The sequence below is a fragment of the Columba livia genome, chromosome 1 (assembly GCF_036013475.1).
Source record: "Columba livia isolate bColLiv1 breed racing homer chromosome 1, bColLiv1.pat.W.v2, whole genome shotgun sequence".
Taxonomy (NCBI): Eukaryota; Metazoa; Chordata; class Aves; order Columbiformes; family Columbidae; genus Columba; species Columba livia.
Window position 1 is genome coordinate 64,968,147 of NC_088602.1, and position 23,488 is coordinate 64,991,634.

The window sequence follows — 23,488 nt, forward strand, 5'->3', positions numbered from 1 at the left end:
GCTGCTCTTGCGAGCTGTAAGCCTCCAGAGCCCCGTTGACGCACTAGGCTCACTGACCCCACTCAGCTGAGTTAAAGCAACATGCTCAGGACATATCTCCCTGGAGTGCATGAGTCTAGATGAGCATCCACTTGTACCTGCCTCACCTTGCACGCTACACCCTAGGGCACTTTGGTCCGTGCGCCCACCTCCCAAACCTCCCACTCTCTGGCCTTATCCAAAGACATTGGACTTCGGCCTGAGCCTGAATGATGCTTTCAGAGATTTCTCCTCATGCTCTTCTTCCTCAGTGTCACCGCGAAAGGAGGGTGTGTTGTGGATGATCTGAGTCCTGAAGCGGATCTTATTAAGCCGAGGCTTCATCCGCCCACTGCTGGAGGCTTTTCTGGTAATCTCCTTGCCCTTGCCTGGCACCGCTGCCCCCTCGGTACCCTCAGCTTCCTCCCCAGTGCTGTGATGATGATGGTGGAGTCGGTAGCTCATGAGGTTGGAGGGCAACACCTTGGAGAGCCTCCAGCGCCCGCTCCCATTGCCGGCAGCCCCTTCCTCCTCCTCCTCTTCCTCCAGGGCCCCCACCAGGCTCCGCATGTCCCCTGATGTGCCCTGGTGCAGGTACTGTGCAGCCTTGCGCCCGCTGTAGTCGCGGATGTCCACGTCGGCGTCGTAGGCGCCCACCAGCAGCTTCACCACTTCGGCGTGGCCGTGCATGGCTGCGATGTGCAGGGCGGTGTGCCCGCCGCTGGTGCGGGCGTTGATGTCCACGGGCAGCTGGTGCCGCTGGGCAAAGTTGACCAGCGTGGCCAGCAGCTCCTGCCGCCCGTGCTTGGCGGCCCAGTGCAGCACCGTGAAGCCGGTGATGAAGTCCCGCTTGCAGAGCAGCGCCGGCTCACAGCTTAGCAGCCCTTCCAGGCTCTCCCACCGCCCGTCCGAGGCCGATAGCATCCAGGCGTGCTCCAGGGGGTCCAGAGCCACGGCACCGGTGGTGCTCCCCTCCTCCTCGGCGGAGGACGAGGCCACCGAGGCGCTGTCCGAGTCGCCGCCGCCGCCACGGCCGCGGGTTCCCCCCGGGAGGGCTCCGCGCTTCAGCTGGGGCGAGCCGCCCCGCGCCGCCTCCCGCAGGCTCCTGCGGCCGCCGCCCTGCGCCGCGGCCCCGGGGGCGCCCTCCGCCGCCCCCGGCTCCTCCGACGGCGGAGGCCGCCCCGGGCCCGCCGCTACCGCAGCCTCCTCGCCGGCTCCGCCGCGCCCAGGCGGCGGCCCCCGCCGGGAGCCTCTCCGCTGGCCTCCGCCCGCCGCCGGGCTCGGCCGGGGCGGCTCACGCCGGCGCTCCACGAGCTGAGGGCGGCTGCCGGCATCCTCGCCCGGCGGCGGCTCCTCCGCGCTCGCCCGCGGGGAGGGCGGCGGGCTCGGCCGTTCCGCGCTGTCCCCCACCGCCCCCGCCTCCTCTTCGCCGGGGGTCAGGGCGGCGGCAGGGGTCTCCGGGGCGCAGTAACGGCGGCGGAGGTGCACGTACTTGACGCCGGTGCCGGGCTCCTGGCGCACGGTGGCCACGGCGTTGACCACCTCCTTGAAGCGCTGGCGGGCGGCGGTACGGCGATCAGGGTCTGAGGGGTTCAGCCAGTCCCGGAAATGCTCCAGCAACTCCGCGTTGCGCGCCCGCCCGCCCCGCTCCGCCAGGAACCGCACCACCGACTCCTGCTGCAGCTCCGCCATCACCGCCCCTACCCCATCGCGTCGCGCCGCCGCTCCTCCCGCTGCTGCTGCTGCTGCTGCGGGCGCGGCGGAGCCGCTGCCTGCCCGAGCCCCTCCTCCCGGCGGCGGCATGCCCGGCAATCACTGCCGCCCCGGCAATCACTGCCGCGCCGCCGGCCCCGCCGCGCCACCCTCCGGCCGGGAGGGGCCCGCGCGGCCGCCTCGCGCCACGCGCTGCTGTCTCAGCGGCGGCAGCGGGCCGGCCGCCGCACCCCCGCCCCGCTCCTCCCCGCCCCCGTGGGGCCGCCGCGGCCCCGCCCGGCAGTGGCGCCGCCTGTGCCCGGCGGCCGGCAGCGCCCCGTCACGGCCGCGGGTGGGTGCGCGCCCTCTCCCCTCAGCGGCAGCGCCCTCCCCGCCTCGCCAGGCGGGGCTATGGCCGCTTCCCATAGCGGTTGGCAGCCGGTGAGTCCCCTCCGCGGTGCGGGAGCGGGGAACTCCGCCGGCCGTTAGCCGTTAACCGCTGCTGTGCTGGGGGCACCTGGTGGCAGGTGTCACCCCGGCGCGGCGCAGGTGACGATTCCGGCAGCACCTGCACCAGAAGGAGAACGCCGCGGGCGGTTACACCGTGCGGAGAGGTGGCGGTGCCGCTTGTGCCAAGCTGCCTCCGCTAAGGGCGGCCGGGGGTTGTCCCGGGGTCCCTGCGGGAGCGGCCGGCAGGGTGGCGTGGGGGAACGGGGGTGCGGGGCTGCGGCCAGCGGGAGAAGTAAAGTCTCCGCCTGCCATTTAGTTCCTGGAGTTGCCACGCTTTAAAAAAAAAACTTACTGAAAGATTTTGTTTTCAGGCATTGCCCTTCTTAGAGCTCCCATAGTGTATCGTGTTTTGAAGTTGTAAGTTGAATCTTGGCTATTAGGACTACGAAGTTGGTGAAGGGTTTGGAGAGGAAGCCATATGAGGAGCGGCTAAAGTCACTTGGTTTGTTCAGCCTGGAGGAGACTGAGGGGAGACCTCGTGGTGGCTACAGCTTCCTCACAAGGGGAGGAAGAGGGGCAGGTGCTGATCTCTTCTCTTTAGTGACCAATGACAGGACCCAAGGTAATGGCAGGACGATGTGCCAGAGGAGGTTTAGGTTGGACATTAGGAAAAGGTTCTTCCCCCAGAGGGTGGTGGAGCACTGGAACAGGCTCCCCAGGGAGGTGTCACGGCCCCAAGCCTGACAGTGTTCAAGAAGAGACTGGACACCACCCTCAGACACATGGTGTGAACTGTGGGGTTGTCCTGTGCAGGGACAGGAGTTGGACTCGATGATCCTTGTGGGTCCCTTCCAACTGAGCGCATTCTATGACTCTGTGATTCTACTGAAGAAATTCTTATGCATAGCGGCAAAGCTGTCAGCTTTATGCTTTTGAAGACATTGAACCCATCCACATGTTAGTGCTGGAACATTAGTTCCCCTTTTGTACACAAAATAAATCGATTCATTTGTGACTTGAGTTTTCTTCCGTGTTTTACATCTCAGTGATGCAAAGCACAGATGGGTTCTAGAAATAACATGGAGGGAGAGGAATTTTTAGAAAAGTCTTCCACCCTAGCTGTGTAGTTAGCTGCTTTTGCAGGAAGGTAAAGTACGTGTATCTGGTGATTCTTGGCTCATTCCTGCCACCATGCTGTTACTCCTCAGTTATGCTGGTGGAGCTGTGTGTGAAGCTGTCCTGTGAACTGAAAAAATGGAAGATGACTGTTGGTCTTGTGAATTTTCCCTTCCTTGGAGTGATGGTCATCCAGGGCAATGTTTTGCTCTGGTTCTCAATGGGACACCTGAGGGAGCGCATGGGAGTGGGAGCAGAAGCAGGAGGGGCTGCTTTGAGGTTGTGTCTTGAAAGAGTTATCTGTTGGACCATTGCTAGAACCATCACAGGCCAAACTCAGGCCGAGACTGAAAGAACTTCATTTATTGCTTGTATCCACTTGCATATATTGCTTTTCCCCACTTGCTTATGTCTTGACTGCTGAGGACACCTTGATTTCTTCTCGGGGCTTCCACTCAGAGACCTCCGTTTTCACACATACTCTCTTTAAGGCCTGTATGAATCCTTTGCAACTGCAGTATAAGGTAGCGCAATGCATTAACTTTATACCAGCTTTCTCTTTTCATACATGTTTATATGTATGTAGTGAGGTGGAGCGTCAATACTTCACAGGCTGGGTCTTGTGGGAAGCTGGAAAAATGTCAAGAGAAAAAAACTCAAGAGCCAAAGTGTGAGAAACAATACAAAATGATTTTGCTGGTTAATGTTCGTGTGAAGAGTGTGGAAGGATGCAGTAAATCTGCAAAAGTGAGTGAAAGTGGGATTGAGAGTCCACTAAGCAGATAGATATGGTAAGGGAAGAAAGGGAAAGACGTACATGGAAAACTTCACAGAGAATACCATAAAAACAGACGTATAACATAGTTCTGTGATTTTGTATTAGGCTTATATATGTAAAAGGTGAAAATGATGTGAATGTAATGGTGTAAAGTATATTTATAATTACATCAAATAATATTTCCTAGTTTAACACATGCTGTATAGTGTTTCTTACTACGTTCTAAGAAGGAATGTAGTTGTTCAGTTGTTTTGCAAAAGAGATGTAAAATCACTCTCAGAATGCAGTCTGTCCTGTAAATCTGTTTACAATTAGACTGCAGGAAGTCCGAGATGCAAGTACTTCTGCTTTTTGAAAATACAACTTCTGGGGAAGTTCTGGCAGCCATTGCCCCTATACAACAGCTCACAGTGCTCGTAACTGATTAATTAAAAAGGAGGAAAAAAAATTCCTTATTGCAGTGAAAGAGGCCTTGTGATAGCAACCACCATGCTCACATTCAAGACCAAGCATCGCTTTCTCATTTGGACAAGGAACATCAGCAACAAGGGGCTGATGTGGTCAAGGGTGAAGAATGACTTGCTGCTCTTCAGGAAACACAGTGCTAAAGCTGCAACAAGCACAGCTGAGCAAGCAGAGCCAGAGAGGTACAAATCCTCCAAAAGAGACTACGATTGTCGTATCAGTACTGATAACAGTATTTTTCTTTGTCAAGGTCATCTCAGAGCGCTGCACCAGAATTCCATTTCTTTGTTTTTTTCTTCCTTCAAAACACGCAGGTCAAGAGAGGCCTAACGCTTTCTTCTGTGTAGCAGTAGCTGATCAGTCTCATCTGAACCAGTGCTGTTGTCATCCCTTGCCTGGCACGTGGAGTACTGACTGTGAGGAACTGGTTTCTTCTCTGTCATCAAGTCTTGATTGCCCACCTTCTGCCTCTTGCCACATTAATCCATAGGCAGTAATGGAGGAAAAGCACTACATGTGCTAGATTTTCAAGTTACTTAAATGCCTTTTAGTGGAGAGGCCTTAGTGGCATTTACAAATGAATAGGCTGCTGTCTTTGAAATCACCTCATCACAACTGGAGATGTAGCAGTCTCTTGCTTGTGTTTTTGTTCCTAAATACCTCAAAATACAGGAAAAAATGTAACTTTTTATTTTTTTTTTAACTTTCAAGGTGTCTCCATATATATATGTACGAAAGGAATCTTGTGGTGACCTATAGTTTGAGGCAACTTCAGCTGTCTTGTGTGTTGAAGTGGGCTAGAAAAGGAAAATAGTTGGTGCAGCAGAATGCCATGTCATTTGAAAGAGATGAGGGAAGAAACCTGGGCTTCAGCTGTTTGGACCAATCCTGAAAACTTGTCTACTGTTTCTGTCTGAATAAATTACCTGATGACTGTGAGTGAAATTGTCACATAAATTTTCATTGAATTGTCTTTTGGCCAAAACTTTTTCTTTTCTACACACCTTTTGGGCCAAATGTTTTGTTCCATACTTGACTCTTGTGTGTTGCTTTTTATTTTACAGAATAAACGAATGTATTAATTCCATGTAATTTTTGAAAGATTTCCTTTCTTACTCTGCATCTTCATGGACTTATCATTCTTTGTGTTTTTTTCTGCCTCATCCTCCCATATTTTCTGTTCCCTTCTGTGTTATTTTGCTTAAGTTTCCTTTCTCTTCCCTCTACTTATCCCATCTGTTCTCTGTCTCTCACACATATACCAACATCAAGAGGTGTCAATGGTATGCATGCCTACACCACACATCTACATTTTACATTTTGACTACCCAAAAACTGAAAGTGTTTTTCTAGTATCTTCCAAAATCCGTTTAGTTTCCTACTTACCCTGTGTGTGAGGGGGAAATAGCAACATTGATATTTACAGGATTAAGTGTAACTTTGCTTAGTAGGAAAGACCATAAGAGAGTAATGCACTTTGTTATTGTAAGATTAATATAGATTTTCTGGTTTAATGAATGTCCACACCAGTTGGTGACAGTGGATAACTCGAGGCTCTGAAAGAGTCACATTTGGAGCACCCATGGGCACATTAACCTGTTGTTGTCTGTCCTCGTGGCTGACACCTAGGCATCCTCCTGAGGGCCTCTGCGCAGCCACCTGGGCCTAGCAGGACCCTCACCCCCTGCCCTAGCACAGGAGCATCGATTGTTTTTGTTCTTCAGGTTTTGGAGGGAAAATTTCAGTCCTCTCTACAAGCCGAGTGGTGAGCTAGTTATTTGCCTGGACTACAAGTCTGGTTCTGCAGGAGGCTTGTGTAGAGAGATGCATGTAGTCTGACACCCAGCTTTGCTGTGGAAAGGCCACTGTTGTTGTGCGGTTGTAGTCTGCAATAGGTGGCAAATTGAAAAGATAACTGACTTTTTGTTTCTGCAAGAAAAAAACTATTTTTAAATATTACTTCTGTCTCAGGGATGGTTTTTCTTTGCACGCTGTTTTTAATGGGCAAGAGGACTTTATATAAACTAATATTACTGATTAACTGAATTTTCAGGAATCCAGATGCAGTTCTGTGAAAGCTACTCTACCAACCCTTTAAAAAAGTGGGGAGGGAAGTAATGAGATGTGATTTAGACCATCTCAAGCTATCTAAATGTTGTGCTATTTTGATAAAACTATGAGTTCTGAGAAGGCAGTGTGGAACTGGAAGTATTTACAGGAATATTACAGTTCTCGTAGCATTTAGATTATGAGCTTTGAATTATTAACTGAATAAGTTTGGATGAGATGCTGTCTTCAAGAATAGTTTAGCTGCTCCATCTAACGGATACTAATCTGAAAAGACTGTCTAGGGTGGTGACTTAATTGGTTTCAGTATGGTTTATGTTTCTTAATTTTTGAGTTGTCACTATTTTTCTAAACTGGCGATGCAATAGTAACTTGTTTTTCTACTGGATGCTGTATTATTTCTTTGAAAAGTACTAAGAATGCGGGCATCCCGTGGTCAGTTTTGGGGATTTAATTTCTCTGTATTTGATAGACCACAACAGAATGAAGCTGTATGAGGTGCTGGCACTGAGGGAGAGGCACATGATGCCCTTGGAAAAATTCAGAAGGAAAAACACAGGCTATTGCCTTTTCTATTAAGAGAATGTGCCAACTGATGTCAGATGGAACAGGTTCACGAAGTAATTCTTCCGTAAGAAGGTGGAGGGAGACAAGTCTCCAAATGAGAACAAGTAGCTCTGAGTCGCGTAGCATTTGTTGCACGGAGAACAGAAGTATAAACGTGCAAGAATTTTGACTTCTAAATTAGTGAGACTGAAGCTGCCTCACGTTGAGCTGCACGATATTTCTTTAAAGTTTTGTAGTTTAAATTAAGAGCTTTTATTGCAGCATTTTTGGTGAAGCTGATTCCTGAAGACTCCGTTGTGTCTTAGGACAACTGTCTGAACAATTCAATAGCGGTTAAAATCCTTAGACAAAGTATATATGTGTTTTAAATAGAAATAGATTCTGCATTTTTTCTTCCAGAAATCTCATATTTACTGTGATCAAGCCAACTCTGTCCATTTTCTTGAAATATATGGGCTATGTTTCTGTACTGTTTCTCTGTAAAAATATTTTCCGACACTCTGAATTATCCCTATCCTTCCATTTGCCCATCTTCTCTTTAAAACCAGAACTTTAGGACAAGACATTAAAACATGTTCTCATGAATCATATTAATAAATATTATTTCTGCTTGAAATTCTTGTTCTCCCCTATCCTGTGTGTTCTCCTGCTGACATTCTCATTGTTGGGTCACACTCAGCCATGTGAGTTTTTGAGGTTTTGAGGGGTGGTGATTAGTTTTTTTGGTTTACTGTGTTATTACCTCTGACAGAAAGAGTGATCTTGTGGTTAAGGTGACATGTGGGGTCAGTGAGATTCATGTTCCTGCTCTCTTAGTCTTTCCATTTGTTGTCTCAACTAATACCTTTGTGTCATCTCTGCATGCACAAAGTGAAGATGATATATTTCTTCCCTCCCTCAGGACAGCGCTGATGAAAGCTGTGCACAAAACACCATTTCTCTATTTGAGAAGTTCTTCTAAGTACCAAGTTCTGTAATCTGTTTTTACAATTCACCAGGACTTTCCTGTCTTGTGTCAATTTTTTGGCTTGTGTCTGAAATGACTTAGAACTTGCCATGTACTTTTATATGAAAAAATGTTTTAATTTTTACTCATAACTGTGTAGTGTAATTAAATTATTTAATGAAGAAAAATGAAATATGCTGTCTTAAGATAGCAGCAAATTTGAGATGTATCAGAATATCTTGGTGATTGCATAAATATTTAATGCAGAAATTGTCACTCTCTTTCCTGACTGCAGTACATATCCATAAGAAGCATCTTTGGGAGAAACTTAGAAATAAATTAACTGTCTTGGACATCTGATACAATTTTTTAAGTAGTGATACAGCCATATGTCTGTTGAGTTACAAGCATAACCTTAGCTTTCTAAGCAAAGCACAGAGAAGGCATCATGTTTTGCATGGTTATTACTTCTCATTGTCCTCTATTTCACACAGAAATTTGGGCAAATTTTCAGTGATAAACAACTAATATAACAGTGGAAGAACTAATCATTGTTGATTTTAATTTTTAGAAACTGTAAACTCTTGAGTTTAATTGCTGAATAGTAATTAATCTCTTCATTTAGAAAATGAATTAGTGGTATTCGTGTCTCTGAGGGCTGGAGTCGCCTGTGCCTGCCCTTCGTTTTGTACAGCAAATACAGCTGGAATACCAGTTTCCTCAGCTAAATGATTTTTAATCCTAACACAGTTTCTTGTGGGTGACGTGATGGTTAGTCTGATGACCTCTGGAAATGGTCAGTATGGTTGTGGGTATTGGTGGTTTCTCCACTGAAATCCAAGTGGACTGGAAGGAAATAAAGTTGTTTTTGCTACTTTTTTTTTCTTGTAGAGTAACATGGCTGTGCAGGGTAGCCCAGCACAGTTTGGATTGAGGCTGGTGACACAAAGATGAAAAGTCTCCTTTGTGCAGTTATGGTGAGGCTCTTGTGCTGGCTTTTGGTGTGGAGGCTTAATGTTTTGTTTTAGAACTGTCTTACACTGGTGGTGTGAATATCAGACTGTGTAAGTATAGTTGTTAGATGTGCTGCCGCTCTGTCTCAGATACACCTGTCTATAAATGGACAGGATACTGACAGTTTTCAGTGTTATTTAGTGCTTTTTATTAGTAATTTCCATGTGGTATAATAGCTTGAGAAATTTCTTTTTCAGACATGCTTTGAATGAACAATTATTTTTTTATAACCCTAAGATGTCGTATCTTCTCTTTAAACTGTTCACTTTGTTGATGCATTTTGCCGTATTATATTAGTGTAAAATGGAGTTATCTGTTAATAATAGTCTAAAACGAGAGTACAGTTGGTAGTCCAACACAAGAAATACTAATCAAAACAAGAAGAGGATGAGTATTTATTGTCAGGAATGTCCACATCCTTTTAGCTACAAGAATTCCTAAATTGGCCATGCATATCTGTTATAGAAGTTAGCACTTTTATGGGCTTGTAAGTGTTAAATAAAAAATTCCCTGCTGTTTGCTGTATACATGTTCCCGAGAACCAGTAGTGGTTTCCAGTTCCATGTGGATTGGAAACATAAGAAAAAGAGTAGCATGGACCTGTCACTGTTTATAGTTTTGATATTGAATATTTGTTTAAAAATACAGTTCATTTGTATGAACCAACATACTTCCTTTTACGCATTTTTAATGTGCCCATTGTCTCGATGTCACAATGCTAGATTGCTAGCTGACATTTGAAAAGGAATGTGCTCCTCTAGATGTTTCTAATATTATCTCTTAGAGTTCTGGTATGTAGGTAATGTATTATTTTACATAAATGACTTGGATGAGGGGCTAGAGTGCACTGTCAGCAAGTTTGCTGATGACACCAAGCTGGGAGGAGTGGCTGACACTCCAGAAGGCTGTGCTGCCATCCAGCGAGACCTGGACAGGCTGGAGAGTTGGGCGGGGAAAAATGTAATGAAATATGACAAGGGCAAGTGTAGAATCTTGCATCTGGACAGGAGCAACCTCAGGTTCCAGCATAAGTTGGGGAATGACCTATTAGAGAGCAGCGTAGGGGAAAGGGACCTGGGGGTCCTGGTGGACAGCAGGATGACCATGAGGCAGCACTGTGCTATTGTGGCCAGGAAGGCCAATGGCATCCTGGGGTGTATTACAAGGGGGGTGGTTAGTAGGTCGAGAGAGGTTCTCCTTCCCCTCTACTCTGCCCTGGTGAGACCACATCTGGAATATTGTGTCCAGTTCTGGGCTCCTCAGTTCAAGAAGGACAGGGAACTGCTGGAGAGAGTCCAGTGTAGGGCAACAAAGATGATCAAGGGAGGGGAGCACCTCCCTTATGAGGAAAGGCTGAGGGAGCTGGGTCTCTTTAGCTTGGAGAAGAGAAGACTGAGGGGTGACCTCATTAATGTTTATAAATATGTAAAGGGTGAGTGTCACGAGAATGGAGCCAGGCTCTCTCACAACCAGTGGTAAGACAAGGGGCAATGGGTGCAAACTGGAACACATGAGGTTTCACTTAAATTTGAGAAGAAACTTCTTCTCAGTGAGGGTACCAGAGCACTGGAACAGGCTGCCCAGGGGGTTTGTGGAGTCTCCTTCTCTGGAGACATTCAAAACCTGCCTGGACGCATTCCTGTGTAACCCCACCTAGGTCTTCCTGCTCTGGCAGGGGGATTGGACTGGATGATCTTTTGAGGTCCCTTCCAATCCCTAACATTCTGTGATTCTGTGATTTCTAAGAGTAAACGAACTGTGATCTTTTCTGTCTACAGTTTTTGGTTTGCATTTTCAGTGGGACTTATCTGCTTTATTTTGTTGATATTTCATTTGTGTTTGTATTTTTTTTTTCCAAAACATGGACTTCACTTTGATCCTGTAAATAGTCCTGTAAATTTGTATGTTTTCTCAAATAATGGAATAAAGTTGACAGATCTTTATTCAGACTTTTCTTGGTTCAATGTAAATCATAAGGAATGAGTTCTAGCTTACTAGTACAGTTCCTTTGTTACCTTTACTAAATGCTTTGCCACTCACTTCACTAACTTATTTTTAAATAATTTTTCTGTAGCAATATGATGGCTATCGAACTTTATCCTTGTCCGGGCATGTTGGTTTTGCTAGTTTGCCTGATCAACTGGTTAAAAAATCCATCAAGCAGGGCTTCTGCTTCAACATCCTTTGCATTGGTAAGTAGTATCTGGGCTATTTAAGGCTTTAGTAGTATACCTGTCCTTAGGAAGTGACTGAAATTTAAATCTAGTTGCATTATTAAACTCTTTCTTTAATGTTAAGCATGAACTATAATTCTGCCCCTTCCCCCAACTTTACTTATTTGTATCCATTGTTTGTTTTTATATTTACTATTTTCATAAACAATATGAAGACAAAAAATGTTGAAAATGGATGCCATGCATTTATTAATGGCCTCAAGTTGTGCCAGGGGAGGCTTAGATTGGATATTAGGAAAAAATTCTTCTTGGAAAGTGTTGTCAGGTATTGGAACAGGCTGCCCAGGGAAGTGGTGGAGTCACCAGTCCTGGAGGTGTTTAAAAGATGCTTAAACAAGATACTCAGGGACATGGTTTAGTGCTAGAGTTACGTTAGGTTATGGTTGGACTTGATGATCCTGATGGTCTCTTCCAACTGAAACGATTCTATGGTTCTATGATTCTGTTGATTTATGGACAGCTTTCTGGATTCTTTTGAGTAAACTGGGCTACACTCTTGTTTTTACTGCAACAAAGAGCTTCAGATGAAAAATTCCTAAAATTCCAAGGTGGTGTTAATGAAGTATTTCTGTACTTACAAATGTTTGCTCAAGTATTTTACTGTTATTCATGAAGTGCCTGTGTTGGGCCCCATGATTTCACAGCTAGTTGCTTAGCTTTTCAAAATCTGTAGGAAATTAATTCACATCTTTAAAGAAACCAAAGTGTCAAGAGACTGTTTTGCTTATTACTCATTAGTAGGTAACTCTTTCTTATCTGTAGGATGAAAAAATTCACTAAAAGATATTTAGTGCTCTGAGAAATCAGTTGACAAGTTTTTGTGTAAATTCGTTGAGTTGTGATAACACATTCTGTGTTTAGTAGGTATTTATTTGATGTGCAAAATGTCTTCCCCAACCCTTCTGTTTAACTTTAGGGGAAACTGGGAGTGGGAAATCAACCTTGATAAGCAGTTTGTTTAACACCGATTTTGATGACCCTGTGTCAACGCATTTTCTGCCAAGTGTACGACTTAGAGCCCAGACTTACGAACTCCAGGAAAATAATGTTCATTTGAAGCTGACCATTGTAAATACAGTGGGATTTGGTGACCAGATGAACAAAGAAGATAAGTAAGTGTCCTTTTGTTGCCCTGGTATGCAGAAGTTTTGATCACCAATTGCAAGTTGATTTTTCTTTGGGCCTTGTAGTAAATATTTGACTTATATATGCTCCAAAAATTTGTTTAACTGTTTTCTCTGTATGCTGTAGTAAACATGATTTTCTTGGGCAGTGGTGCCCAGCAGTAGGATGAGGGGCAATGGGCACAGACAAACAGAGGAGGTTCCATCTGGATATGAGGAGAAACTTCTTTACTTTGAGGGTGCCAGAGCACTGGAACAGGCTGCCCAGAGAGGTTGTGGAGTCTCCTGTGGAGACATTCAAAACCCACCTGGACACATTTCTGTGATCTGCTCTGGGTGAACCTGCTTTAGCAGGTGGGTTGGACTAGATGATCTCCAGAGGTCCCTTCCAATCCCAACCATTCTGTGATCCCTGAGCAGGGGCAAGCAGCAAAAAGATCCCCAGTGTCCCCAGGGAGGTCTCAGGATGGCATGCTGCCAGGTGATTCTGAGATTCTGTGATTCTTCTCATATAGGAAATGATTTGAAAAATCAGATTAACTCTGCCCCTTTCTTAATAATATAATCTTTTATAAATGTATGTCAATGGAATGTGCAATAGTGACTAGAGTTTCTTTTGGGGCGGAGGAAGGCAGAGAGAAGGGTAATGAAACAACCAAACAGGTTATAAGGTACTGTAGATTATATAGGTTAGATCTATAGAATTTTAAACAATATTATTGGAACATATTTAAGATGTTAAACTGGAAGGCGCAGCATGTGGATTACTGAAAAGCTTTGCTTTTTATGTTGGACAGCTTAATCAGAAGTTGTAGAGGTACCACACTATTGTCTTTCAGAATGTTTTTTGAGTCTTTGCTTTTATGAATTGAAGGTTTTAAAATATTGAACTGCCTCAGCAGATTTTGTATATTTCACCTTAATTGTAAAGAATTTTAGCAATCTTTTGTGCTACATGAGTGGTAATTACAATAATGGTAGTAATTACAAACGAAGGTTAGAGAGTCACATTAAGATTATCATGACAGCTATGCCTTATGACATGACTGGGAAATAGCTACAGCTAGTGACTTGGATGAATGAGATGCAAGTAGATATTAGTATAGATAGCAGAGGATTTGATGTATGGGATAGAATCTGCCTTTTAGTCCCTCTTTTAATTTTGTGCATAGCAATTACTTCTGAATTTTGATAGCATTTGGTCTGGTTTGTAAACTTTGTGTAGCAGCAGAAATATAAGGGCATGCTGCTTGTACATGTGGCAACGCTTTGTGTCAGAAAGCAGATTATAATCTGGTTTTAAGAAGGATAAAGTATACTTAAACAGTATTTGCTGCAAATCAGATTTACTTTATTCTCTAATATTCCTCCTTTTCAATTTTTGTCTATTGTTTAAGAGCTCTCTCATGTACAGTACCGCATCTTCAGAAGATAAAAGAGGTCCTATTTCTTGGTACTGGTAATTGCATGTTCTTTCTTTGCTTGTATTGTCCCTAAGAGTTTCTTGTATCTTCCTTGTATCTAAGAGTTCTGCTGTAACACAGCTTGATTACCAAAATTTATAAAACGTCACTTAGGAGAATCTGTTGTAATCATAACTAACTTTATGTAGCTTTTTTCACTACTAGTAGCTAGGACATATTTTATCTGTATCAGGTGCACAATTAGTTTTTGCGTAGCCTTTCACAAATTAAGATTACTTTGTACATTTAAGTTTCTGCTGTACTGGCTAGACACTTGGGCAGCCTTTTGACATGTAAAGCAAAAATCCACAAACAATACAAGAGGAATTCCTTTTTTACTTTGGCTCTATTTAGGAGTAGCTAATCTCTGGTTGTTAAATTTTATTTCTTACAGCTATCGGCCAATAGTGGATTATATAGATACACAATTTGAAGCCTACCTCCAGGAAGAACTGGAAGTTAAACGTTCTTTATTTTGCTACCATGATACTCGTATCCATGTCTGCCTCTATTTCATTTCACCTACAGGCCATTCCCTAAAAAGCCTAGATTTGTTAACCATGAAAAGACTAGACAGCAAGGTAAGACTTCAGAACAGAGTTCTAAGAATTTGTCTTTAGTTTCTGAAGCATCTTGCAGCTTGTAGATCCTCCACGTCCTTTCAGTTCTATATCAGGTGGTTGGTTTTTGGGGTGTTTTTTTGGTACCGGTGTACTTAAGTTCAGAATAAACTGTTTCCACAAGTAGCTTGCAGTTCATCACCTGTTTATTTACAAATCAAAATGAGAGAGACATCTATCGAGCGGTGCAAAAAGAAGGACAACGAGGTTTCAAAAAAATTAGAACCACACCAAATTTACTTTACTAAACTACTAACATCTTATTGTGATTGGATAGGGTACCTTTCATGAGTGCGGTAATATTTATAATAAAACTTGTTTCTAGTTCATTATCGAGTCTTGGGACTGCTGGAAATTTGGCAAAGAAAGAGCTTCGCAGCAATGTGAAGATTTTGTTACAGATAACGGAAGAGGCAAGGACCACAAAGGGAACACCCTGCCAGCATGGCTTTTTCGAAGATAGGCTGCATTAGTGTTTTGAACTTCACATCTTGATTTGTTTTGAAAGCTTAAAAATAGCAATTTCTTGTGTGATTACTTTCACTTTCTAAATTCTTACATTTCTTCCTGTGTGAACTGGATGAAGCTAAATGTTTAACCCATTTTACGAAACCTTACATCGTTTTGGTTCAATTCATTGCAATTTTGAGAAATTGGAAAACTGAAATGTGTTTGCCGTTCCTGTAGCCCTTTCCTTTGTGCTTTACTAGAGCCTCTCCTGCTAAATTTTCTTTCTGCATTTACTTGTTTGTGAGATGTTTCTTCAAGACAATGAGGATCAAATCAGCTGTCTATTCCACATTTGCGATGGCTGAGTACATTTGGCATTTTTGTAATTTTGTTTGTGAATGTATTTTGAGTTTTCTCAATAGCACAGAGCAAGTGAGGGGGAGGTATGATGGGACAAAGACAGGGGAGAACAGGGTCACTTCTTTCTGCTAGGCTTTTGCTTTATGCCAGATTAAAATGTTAGTGAAATGACTCTGTAATACATACTGATAGCTAAAAGATACCTGATAGCAGAAAACGGGACAGTTTCATGCAGCATATTGTTTCATTCAGAGTTTCAAGCTGGAGATGTTGTGCCCTCTCTTTACTGAACTCCTTTTAAAACACTGTTTCTCCCAAAAGAAAATGAAATGGGAGTCCCAGCATCCTGAGAAAATATTTTTCCATCCAGATGAAAGGAAAGTAATTCTGCTTTGGGGAATTTTAGCTTCTAGCCACCTACTCTAAGTACTTTTGGTTCTGCTTTGGCTCAGAGAGAACATGAATGGCAGGTAACTTTGTTATTTTATCCTTTGCAGTGGCCTCTACTTTCAGATCTTACTACAGAAATACGCATACTCACATACACACACACACACAAAATATACTTAAACTGTAGTTTTATTTCCATCTCATTGTGGAACGTGTTTGTGATGCTTTTAGTACTGAATTCTCCTGGTGGCAGTTCAGAACTTGGGATTTCTCAGGATGTAGGTCTCCCTGGGCATGTTCACTGAGTACATGATTCCATAAAGAAAAGGTGGTAAAGCAATATGCCTACATCTAGTGTGTAAGTTTCTGTCAAAAGTTGTCTTCAGTTTCTTCCTGTATCCACCAGAGTTTACACTGTTATCCTTTTGTTATGGTCTGCTTGGTATACAACAAGAGCAGGTTACACAGCTCAGAGACAAAGAGGATTCTTGGAATAGAATAGGGTCATCCTATGTTGTCTTTTCATTTATGGTAGAAAAAAGCAAGCATATCTGAGGACAATTAATTTTTCTCTACGGCTTATAAATTGGATGACTAGCTAAGAATTTGGCATCTGTCTTTTAGACATTGGAAAATCCTGTGGTTTTGCTTAGGACTGAATCACTACAGACCAGGTTTCTTTCAGAGATTAAGGGAATCTTCTGTATGATTTCTTGCTGGGAACTACTGATTATTCAACTAATGCAACTGCATTTTTAAGTCATTCTTGTTGAATTATATACAGATTACTGTTAAGTCAGGAAATGACATGTACCTTTTGGGGTTTGAGTGGTTTTTTTTTCTTTCTTCAAAAAGAATTTTTGGAAATTTTGGTACTGATTCGTAGAGATACACATTAAATGAGCCTCCAAGATATCAACCAATAATAATTTCAAGTATACGTATTTTTTTCCTTTTTTATAGCATAAAGGGGCAACAGATGTTTTCATGGTGCTATAAGGTGTTACATGAAAATCTTAATTTAGAGTAATGGCGTATTTTCTAATGGGAGGAGAAGTGACACTGCATTTCAGGGAGAAAGCTGATCAAAGGCCTGAATTTGGTGCTGGCAAACATAGAAGTGATGTGGATGGATAAAGATTATCCTGGTGCCTTTGTATGGTCAGTCTGCATTGTTATTGAATGAGACAGTCTCAGCTGCTTCTTCCCATTGTGCATGCTTAAGTGTTTTGGGCAGCCAGTTCCCTGGATGAGGGAGCTGATTTAAACTGAAAGCTGAAGATATTTGCTTGGTTAGGGAACTGATCAAGCTGAAAAGTGATGTGTCTCCTTGGACAGCTGCACAGATTTTAGTTCTACCCAGCAATGAGCAGCTGCAGGCAAGGGGAAGGGCAGGACCGTTGGCTTTATAGCAGGTATAGACATTTACATGGGATTAAATCAATTCTGTATTAATGGCCGATAGCTTTGTAGCAAAAGTCGTTTTTGGAATCGGTGGGAGTTGTAGCTGGGGAAGAGATTGGGAAGGAGTTGGTTTCTGAGGGAGTAGTAGGCAAAGCGGGGAGCAGTGGGACTTGGGGCACATCTGCATGTGATCCAAATCAGCACAATTTAAGTCTCTTGTTAGTACAAATCTGTGATTTCAATTAATGTTATTCTTGGATGAAAGTACTGACATATTAATTTTCAAGTAATCCTTAGGTGCTGCAAGCAGAAACTAATTTTGTTGAAAAGATTAAGCAAAGGGAACTTTATTTTTGGTGGCTTGTATAAAGCCAAAGTAGTATTGCTTTTAAATTTTAATACAATGGTTGTGATTTAACATTAATTTTGATATCTGTAATCACAGTTTCTGGTGATTTTCCTTTTCTTTTGTTACTGGTCTCCTCAGTAGTCTTTCTCTGCTATTCGTTAACTAAGAAATTCTCTCCTGATTAACAAGTGCTTGAAAAACTTTGATGTTGAAAAGACAAAGTAAGGGTTAATGTAATTCTAAGGACTCTGTGTTCCATCCATTTTTAAAGCTGTATGATAGAAAACCTAGATCGATGTCCCTCAGCTGATTTGATTGAAACTGTGTATTACTCCTAGCTGTAATAGATTGTTTATATAATCTTCAATTAACTCAGTTACAAAAAAATTCTAGCATTTTATTTGATTTTAGATATTTTACCCCATATGTGCTTAGATTGTGCATGCTACACAATTAATGACTATCACAAGGTAATCTTAGAAGACGTACTTTGGAGCTGGCATGCTTGTTTTTTCATTTGGAGATTTTGCTTAAGAGAGAAGACTTATTTAACAAAGTAAGTTTTGAATCCATTCTAGAAATTCCATGTGTAGGCATTTCCACTCAGACAGAATATTCAGAAAAATAAGAAGAATGTGTGTGGGTTTTCCCCCTCCCACCCCTTCCTTTTTGCATCTATGATCAAGGAACTGTAAAATCCTTGTCTTCTGAAATTTGGAAGAATTATTTGTATTGTACTTTCAAAATATTTGGACGTTGGCATTAATTCTTTGTATCTAGTTCTGGAAAATGGGAGTGGTGATAGTATTTTTAAGAAAAAATTGGCATCTACTACCTTCCTAAGTTACCGTTGTAACTATTTTAGGAAATATGGCAGTTTACCTTAGTAGAACTAAATTTTGAGTTCTGAATAATTAGTGTGAAGACTGGTAAGCAAGATGTTTCAGTCTTTGTTAGTCCTCTGCTTGCAGCAGATACCTGAGAAACTCTTTGCTGCAGTGCTAAGGTGAACAAAATGTTGTAGCTGAAAGGAACCCAAGGAAGAGGCTTGGGGTAGGTGGGGTTTAGTAGCCAGCTTCCTTTTCTTTGTTTATTTAAACTGACAGCTTTCATTTAACACCTGAACAATGTCTCCCAGTGCTGTAAATTAAAACAATTATTTTTTTAGCAGAGAGGTAAATACTGAATGTAATTTAGTTATAAGTAGGCGTTGCTGTTCTTTTGAGTACTTCACTGCATGAGACCACCTTCCTTGTTCTTTTCTCAGAATCAATTAATTTTAAGGGAGTATATTAAATAATCTGTTCTTATTTTGTTAAGTGATGCCAGTGAATGTATTTTTCATGTTTTGTGAAGCTTGGTTATCAATTGATGGAAAAATTTGGATGGCAGGGGGGAGTTTTAAAGAGCTTATCACCAAACAATATAATTTCTAAAATATGTCAACTCCAAGTTGAAGTCCTACACCTTTCATACAATTTGTATCATTAATAGGTGAACATTATACCAATTATAGGAAAAGCAGACAGCATTTCTAAAACTGAACTACAGAAATTCAAGAACAAAATAATGAATGAATTAATTAATAATGACATCCAGATATACCAGTTTCCAACTGATGATGAAACCGTTTCTGAAATTAATACCATCATGAATGTAAGTAAATGACCAAACCATTGCTATTTCAGTACTAAAGCATCACCCTCTAGTGCTGGTTCATGCCTGTTTATTTTTGTTTATTTATTTTTCTTTTTCCTTAAAAAGCTTTTTTGTTTGTTTTTCCCCTACTCCAAGTCTTCCTGTCCCTCTGTTGTTGGCACCACTTGTTTTAGGAGGCTTTTTCTTTCCTGGCTCAGCAGCAGAATAGAGGTCCTCCCTCATAAATACTTCTTTTAATTTCTGGATGATTAATATATAATTACTAACATAGATGGACAGATTGGCTTTGCTCTTTTCCTCAGCAAACACTACCTTACATCTGTTAAGGAAGACATTCAAGTGCTTGTTTCCCCAGTTTTCTCTGGTCTTTATGACAGCAAGTCTTCCATCTGCTTTTTCCTTTTATTCAATACATTCATTTGAAATGAGGACAATTTTTTCTGGGGACTAAGAGGTCAGATAAAATTCTGGCTTTTTTACTGTTGTCCTTTCATATCCTCCCAGGAGCATCTGCCAGCTTCAACTAAGCTTGTGAAGCTACACATCGTTGCTTTGAGTGCTCTGTCTGTATTTGCTGTTCATGTGTATATATGTTTGTAAATGTACATGAACATATGTTTGCCTGTACTGGGGTGCACCAGAGTGTATGGCTCTGCCCTCCCCACCTCTGTCCCTTGTGCCAGGGAGTGAGGTGCTGCCATTCTGTAACAGGTCCTTCTGCTGGGGGGAAAGGTGCTGGGCTCTTACCTTTTTTGTGCTCTGCTGGTGATTTATTTTCCAGTTAATGATGTATTTTTTTTATTCAATAGTGGGTCAGCACGCAGTCAGTACCAAGGTGGTGTTTCTGGCCATTTGGCCAAGCCCACAGCAATAACCATACCTCAGGTTCAAACCTGTGATTGCCTCATGGCTCTTACTGGGGATATGAACTGGCTGAATGCCCATCAGAGGGATGTGTTTCGGAGCAGCTTTTGATTTACTGCTGATACTCCTCCTAATGCAGCTCGGGATGTAGTCAGCTTCCTTTGCCACTGTGGCAAACCTGCTGAATCAGGCCCAACCTGTTGTCTGCCAGGAACCCCACGTCTTTTTCTGTAAAGTGACTTTCCGGGCAGTTGTCCCCCAGCATGTACTGGACCATGGGGTTATTCCTCCTGTCATGCAGCACGTGACATTGTTCTTGTTTGAACTTCATGAGATTCCTGTTGGCCTGTTTCTATAGCCTGTTGAGGTTCCTCTGAATTGGCAGGTCTATCAGCCACTCCTCCCAGTTTTGCTCTTGTAGCTTGATGTTTTTATCAGTAGTTAGACTAGCTACTGAACTTTTCAAAGTAATTTTTTGTTTGAAACTGCCTGTTGGCTTTTCCTGAAATGGTGTTATTTTCCTGTAATTTGTTTCTGAAGTGTTTGCTTTTCAGTTCTGGCATAAGAACGCTGAGACAGAAGACCGTGTTGGTGTGACTCTTACAGGGGCATTTGCCGTTTGCTGTAGTAGGAAGTATGGAAGAGGTGAAAATTGGAAACAAAATGGTGAGAGCTCGTCAGTATCCTTGGGGCATTGTACAAGGTAAATGAATTCTCGAAGGTATTTTTACAAGATTTTTCTTTTACTATTGAAATATAAAATTCACCAGTACTAAAAGGGGCTGGTATTATCCACTGATGCCATATTGATTGTATTTTGGATCAACAGTTTAAGGAGTATAGCGATTGATACTTGAAGTGTGCACTAACTGGTAGTTTCATCAGCACTGATGCATCTTTGGAATCGAGGAGTATGTAGTTTTTGAGTAGGTAAGTATAATGTCAGTGTCTCCACCAGTGCCAAATTTCAAAGTTTTATGACCGTCAGTAAAGAAGAGGGGAAAAAGAGAGAAATTTATAATTGTTCAACTCGAATGGGCAATCAGGATGTGTTGGAACATGTTCCCCAGTACTTAGAGTTAGTGCTTCAATGTGTATACTAGAAATTATAAGCAAGTATAAAAAGTGTAAGAAACAATGAGATACCTTTTCCTGGAAGTATAATTAGTAGACAAAATAAATAAATCTCGATGCTGTTTAAAATACAATTTGACAATTTTGCTACTTGCACATAATAATAAAATCTTCTCTTTTCATGGATTAGTGGAAAATGAGAACCACTGTGACTTTGTGAAGCTTCGCAAGATGCTTATTTGTACAAATATGGAAGACTTAAGAGAGCAGACTCATGTACGCCATTATGAGTTGTACAGGCGCTGCAGACTGGAGGAGATGGGCTTCAGAGACATTGACACTGAGAACAGAACAGTCAGGTAAAGGACTTTATGTGCAGCACTTGCTTTCAGCATCCATTCACTTCACATTTGACCCAATATAGAGCTGGGTTCATACATAGAATAGGTTTTCTAAGAGGGAAAGATTTTATTTTTTTTTTAATCAGAGTAAGTATGTAGCTGTTCATTCAGTTATCTTCATGGAGAAGTATATGGGATTATATGAGCTTTGCTTTTAAAGGCATACAAGCTAGTTGTATTTCTGAAATGTTTCTCTTTTAGAGTAAACCTGGGGATTTTAATTTTTGTCATGGAGAATGTCAGTTTTCTTTAGGTACATATACTATTATGCTTTTAAAATTATTTTCCTTATTTATGAGTATGCTGGTTTACTTTCTCTCTTAGCAATGTCTGTTTCTGAACAATGGTTTGGTTGGACTCGAAGTTCGCATTGGTTCAACTGTTGGCTTCCCACATTACCTGTCATAATAACAACTGTCTAGCCTTTTCAGGTCAAGAAATCTCTTCCTAGACTGTAGGCAGTTGATAGAAGATTCCAAAGGAAAGTCAAGCAAAGAGTTAGAGACACTTAGTTGTTTCATGTAGTAAACCTGCTTTTTGCAGGAGGTATTTACAATTTCTGTATCCAGTTCATTTAATCTTTTATTTCCAATTCTGTCTTCCTCTTCCAGCTTCCTTTGGTCATGTTATGCGTGGGACTGTATTTTTTTGTAAGTGGTTAGAATCCCAGTGGGGAAGAACTGATGCTTCAGGAGTTGTTCAAGCCTTCATGGTTTAGCCAAGTGCTATTATTGCATAGACATGGTGGGAAATACTGACTTAAACAAGACATGAAAACAAAATATGACTTTGCATTAAAAACAGCTTCTAGTGCTTTGAACTCACTGGTTTGTCTCCTTCTTGTTTTACTTAATGATCAGATTGTCTTTTTATGATGTTTTATGGTGTTTTATGATACCATAAAAAGGGAAGAATATTTAGAGGATCAGTATGTAGTGTAATTAGCAGACTAATATAGCCATATCCATAAGGCATGGGTGTCAAACTTGTTTTCACTGGGTAACTACTCCTACATTTATACAGTCCTAAAATTAAATTGGGCTCTTTGAAAGCAACTGCGAGGCTGATGTGGGCCCCCAGTGAAAATGAGTTTGACACCCCTGACATAAGGTGTTTTATGAACCCACTGAGAAAACAATAAAAAGTGACATCCTTAGTAGTGTAATAGAAAACATCTGTTTCCATAGAGGAAGGTCAGTGCTTCCCATTTTGCAGACTTGTAAAGTTAAATATCTTTCATAATATGGACTCTCCTTTTCTTCTAGGCAAAAATGTGTTACTAAATTGTGATCCTCTTTGTCTGTAAACATCTTTACAATACATACACTTGTGTTGCTTTCCATGCGAGAGACGGAACCTGACACACCAATATGATGTTCACAGAGTTCACTTTATTGTCCAACTGGGCTAGCTTTATACCAAAGCTGCCCTGTCCACGCGCCTTGCAACGATGTGATTGGTTACAACACGTGCTATACAATAACGTGATAGGCTGCATGCACTGTCCACATGCTCTGCACGCGCGTGTCGGCGATTGCTCATTGGTTGTTACTTTTTTATAGGGTTCCTTTTGTTTCTTTTGTCTCTGGCTTTACCTCTCAGCCAGGCTGGTGACAACCCCATCCCCCCAGACGGGGGGCTCTGCCACTACACACTTGGATTCTAAGATCTGTAGTTTTAAAGTACAGTTGATATTGCATAGCAGTATATGACTGATGATTAAAATGTCATGCTACTTGTGTAAATAATGATCAAAGTGCATGTTGAGAAGTCATATTTTGTGCCTGTGATGTAGCTGTCTACATACTAAATTGGGTAATCGGAATTGGGTTATTTTATGTAAATTTAGAAAATTTCTGCTAGACTTGAATAATTGAACATTGACACTAGAGTAGCTAACACACCCTGCCTTTTGGCATGTCGTAAAAAAGCTGCCTGTGAAGTTCCTGTACCACTCTTCTGGATTTAAAAGTACAACAGTAG

At 42.3% G+C, this 23,488-nt stretch overlaps 2 protein-coding genes across 7 annotated transcripts in view; one reads left to right on the forward strand and one right to left on the reverse strand.

The window, feature by feature from the left end:
- Window positions 1–213: 213 nt before the first annotated feature.
- On the reverse strand, window positions 214–1,352 carry SOWAHC (sosondowah ankyrin repeat domain family member C). The gene is made up of 2 exons (XM_065047741.1): window positions 1,216–1,352; window positions 214–1,123 (listed from the first exon to the last, which is right to left on the reverse strand). The coding sequence occupies exons 1-2, from the start codon at window positions 1,350–1,352 to the stop codon at window positions 214–216; spliced, it is 1,047 nt and encodes a 348-aa protein (XP_064903813.1).
- Window positions 1,353–1,427: 75 nt separating this feature from the next.
- The window catches only part of SEPTIN10 (septin 10), a 33,266-nt gene continuing 11,205 nt past the window's right edge, over window positions 1,428–23,488 (forward strand). For 3 of the 6 annotated variants that reach the window (XM_065059713.1, XM_065059720.1, XM_065059730.1), the window contains exons 1-7: window positions 1,428–2,151; window positions 11,188–11,305; window positions 12,264–12,459; window positions 14,329–14,515; window positions 19,002–19,163; window positions 20,637–20,733; window positions 21,295–21,463. In XM_065059713.1, coding sequence (XP_064915785.1) covers window positions 1,627–2,151; window positions 11,188–11,305; window positions 12,264–12,459; window positions 14,329–14,515; window positions 19,002–19,163; window positions 20,637–20,733; window positions 21,295–21,463 — 1,454 coding nt within the window. In that variant the 5' untranslated portion in view covers window positions 1,428–1,626. Of the gene's footprint in view, window positions 2,152–11,187; window positions 11,306–12,263; window positions 12,460–13,868; window positions 13,931–14,328; window positions 14,516–19,001; window positions 19,164–20,636; window positions 20,734–21,294; window positions 21,464–23,488 lie in introns of those variants that run through there. The other 3 variants (XM_065059740.1, XM_065059748.1, XM_065059750.1) reach the window with 3 other exon arrangements.

What these genes read in the sequence shown, in the direction of transcription:
- SOWAHC (XM_065047741.1), bottom strand. Translation starts at nt 1,352, where the DNA reads ATGCCGGCAGCCGCCCTCAGCTCGTGGAGCGCCGGCGTGAGCCGCCCC. An exon ending in GAGCCGGCGAGGAGGCTGCG is followed by an intron (nt 1,124 to 1,215) that starts GTAGCGGCGGGC and finishes CGGCGGCCGCAG; the next exon opens with GAGCCTGCGGGAGGCGGCGC.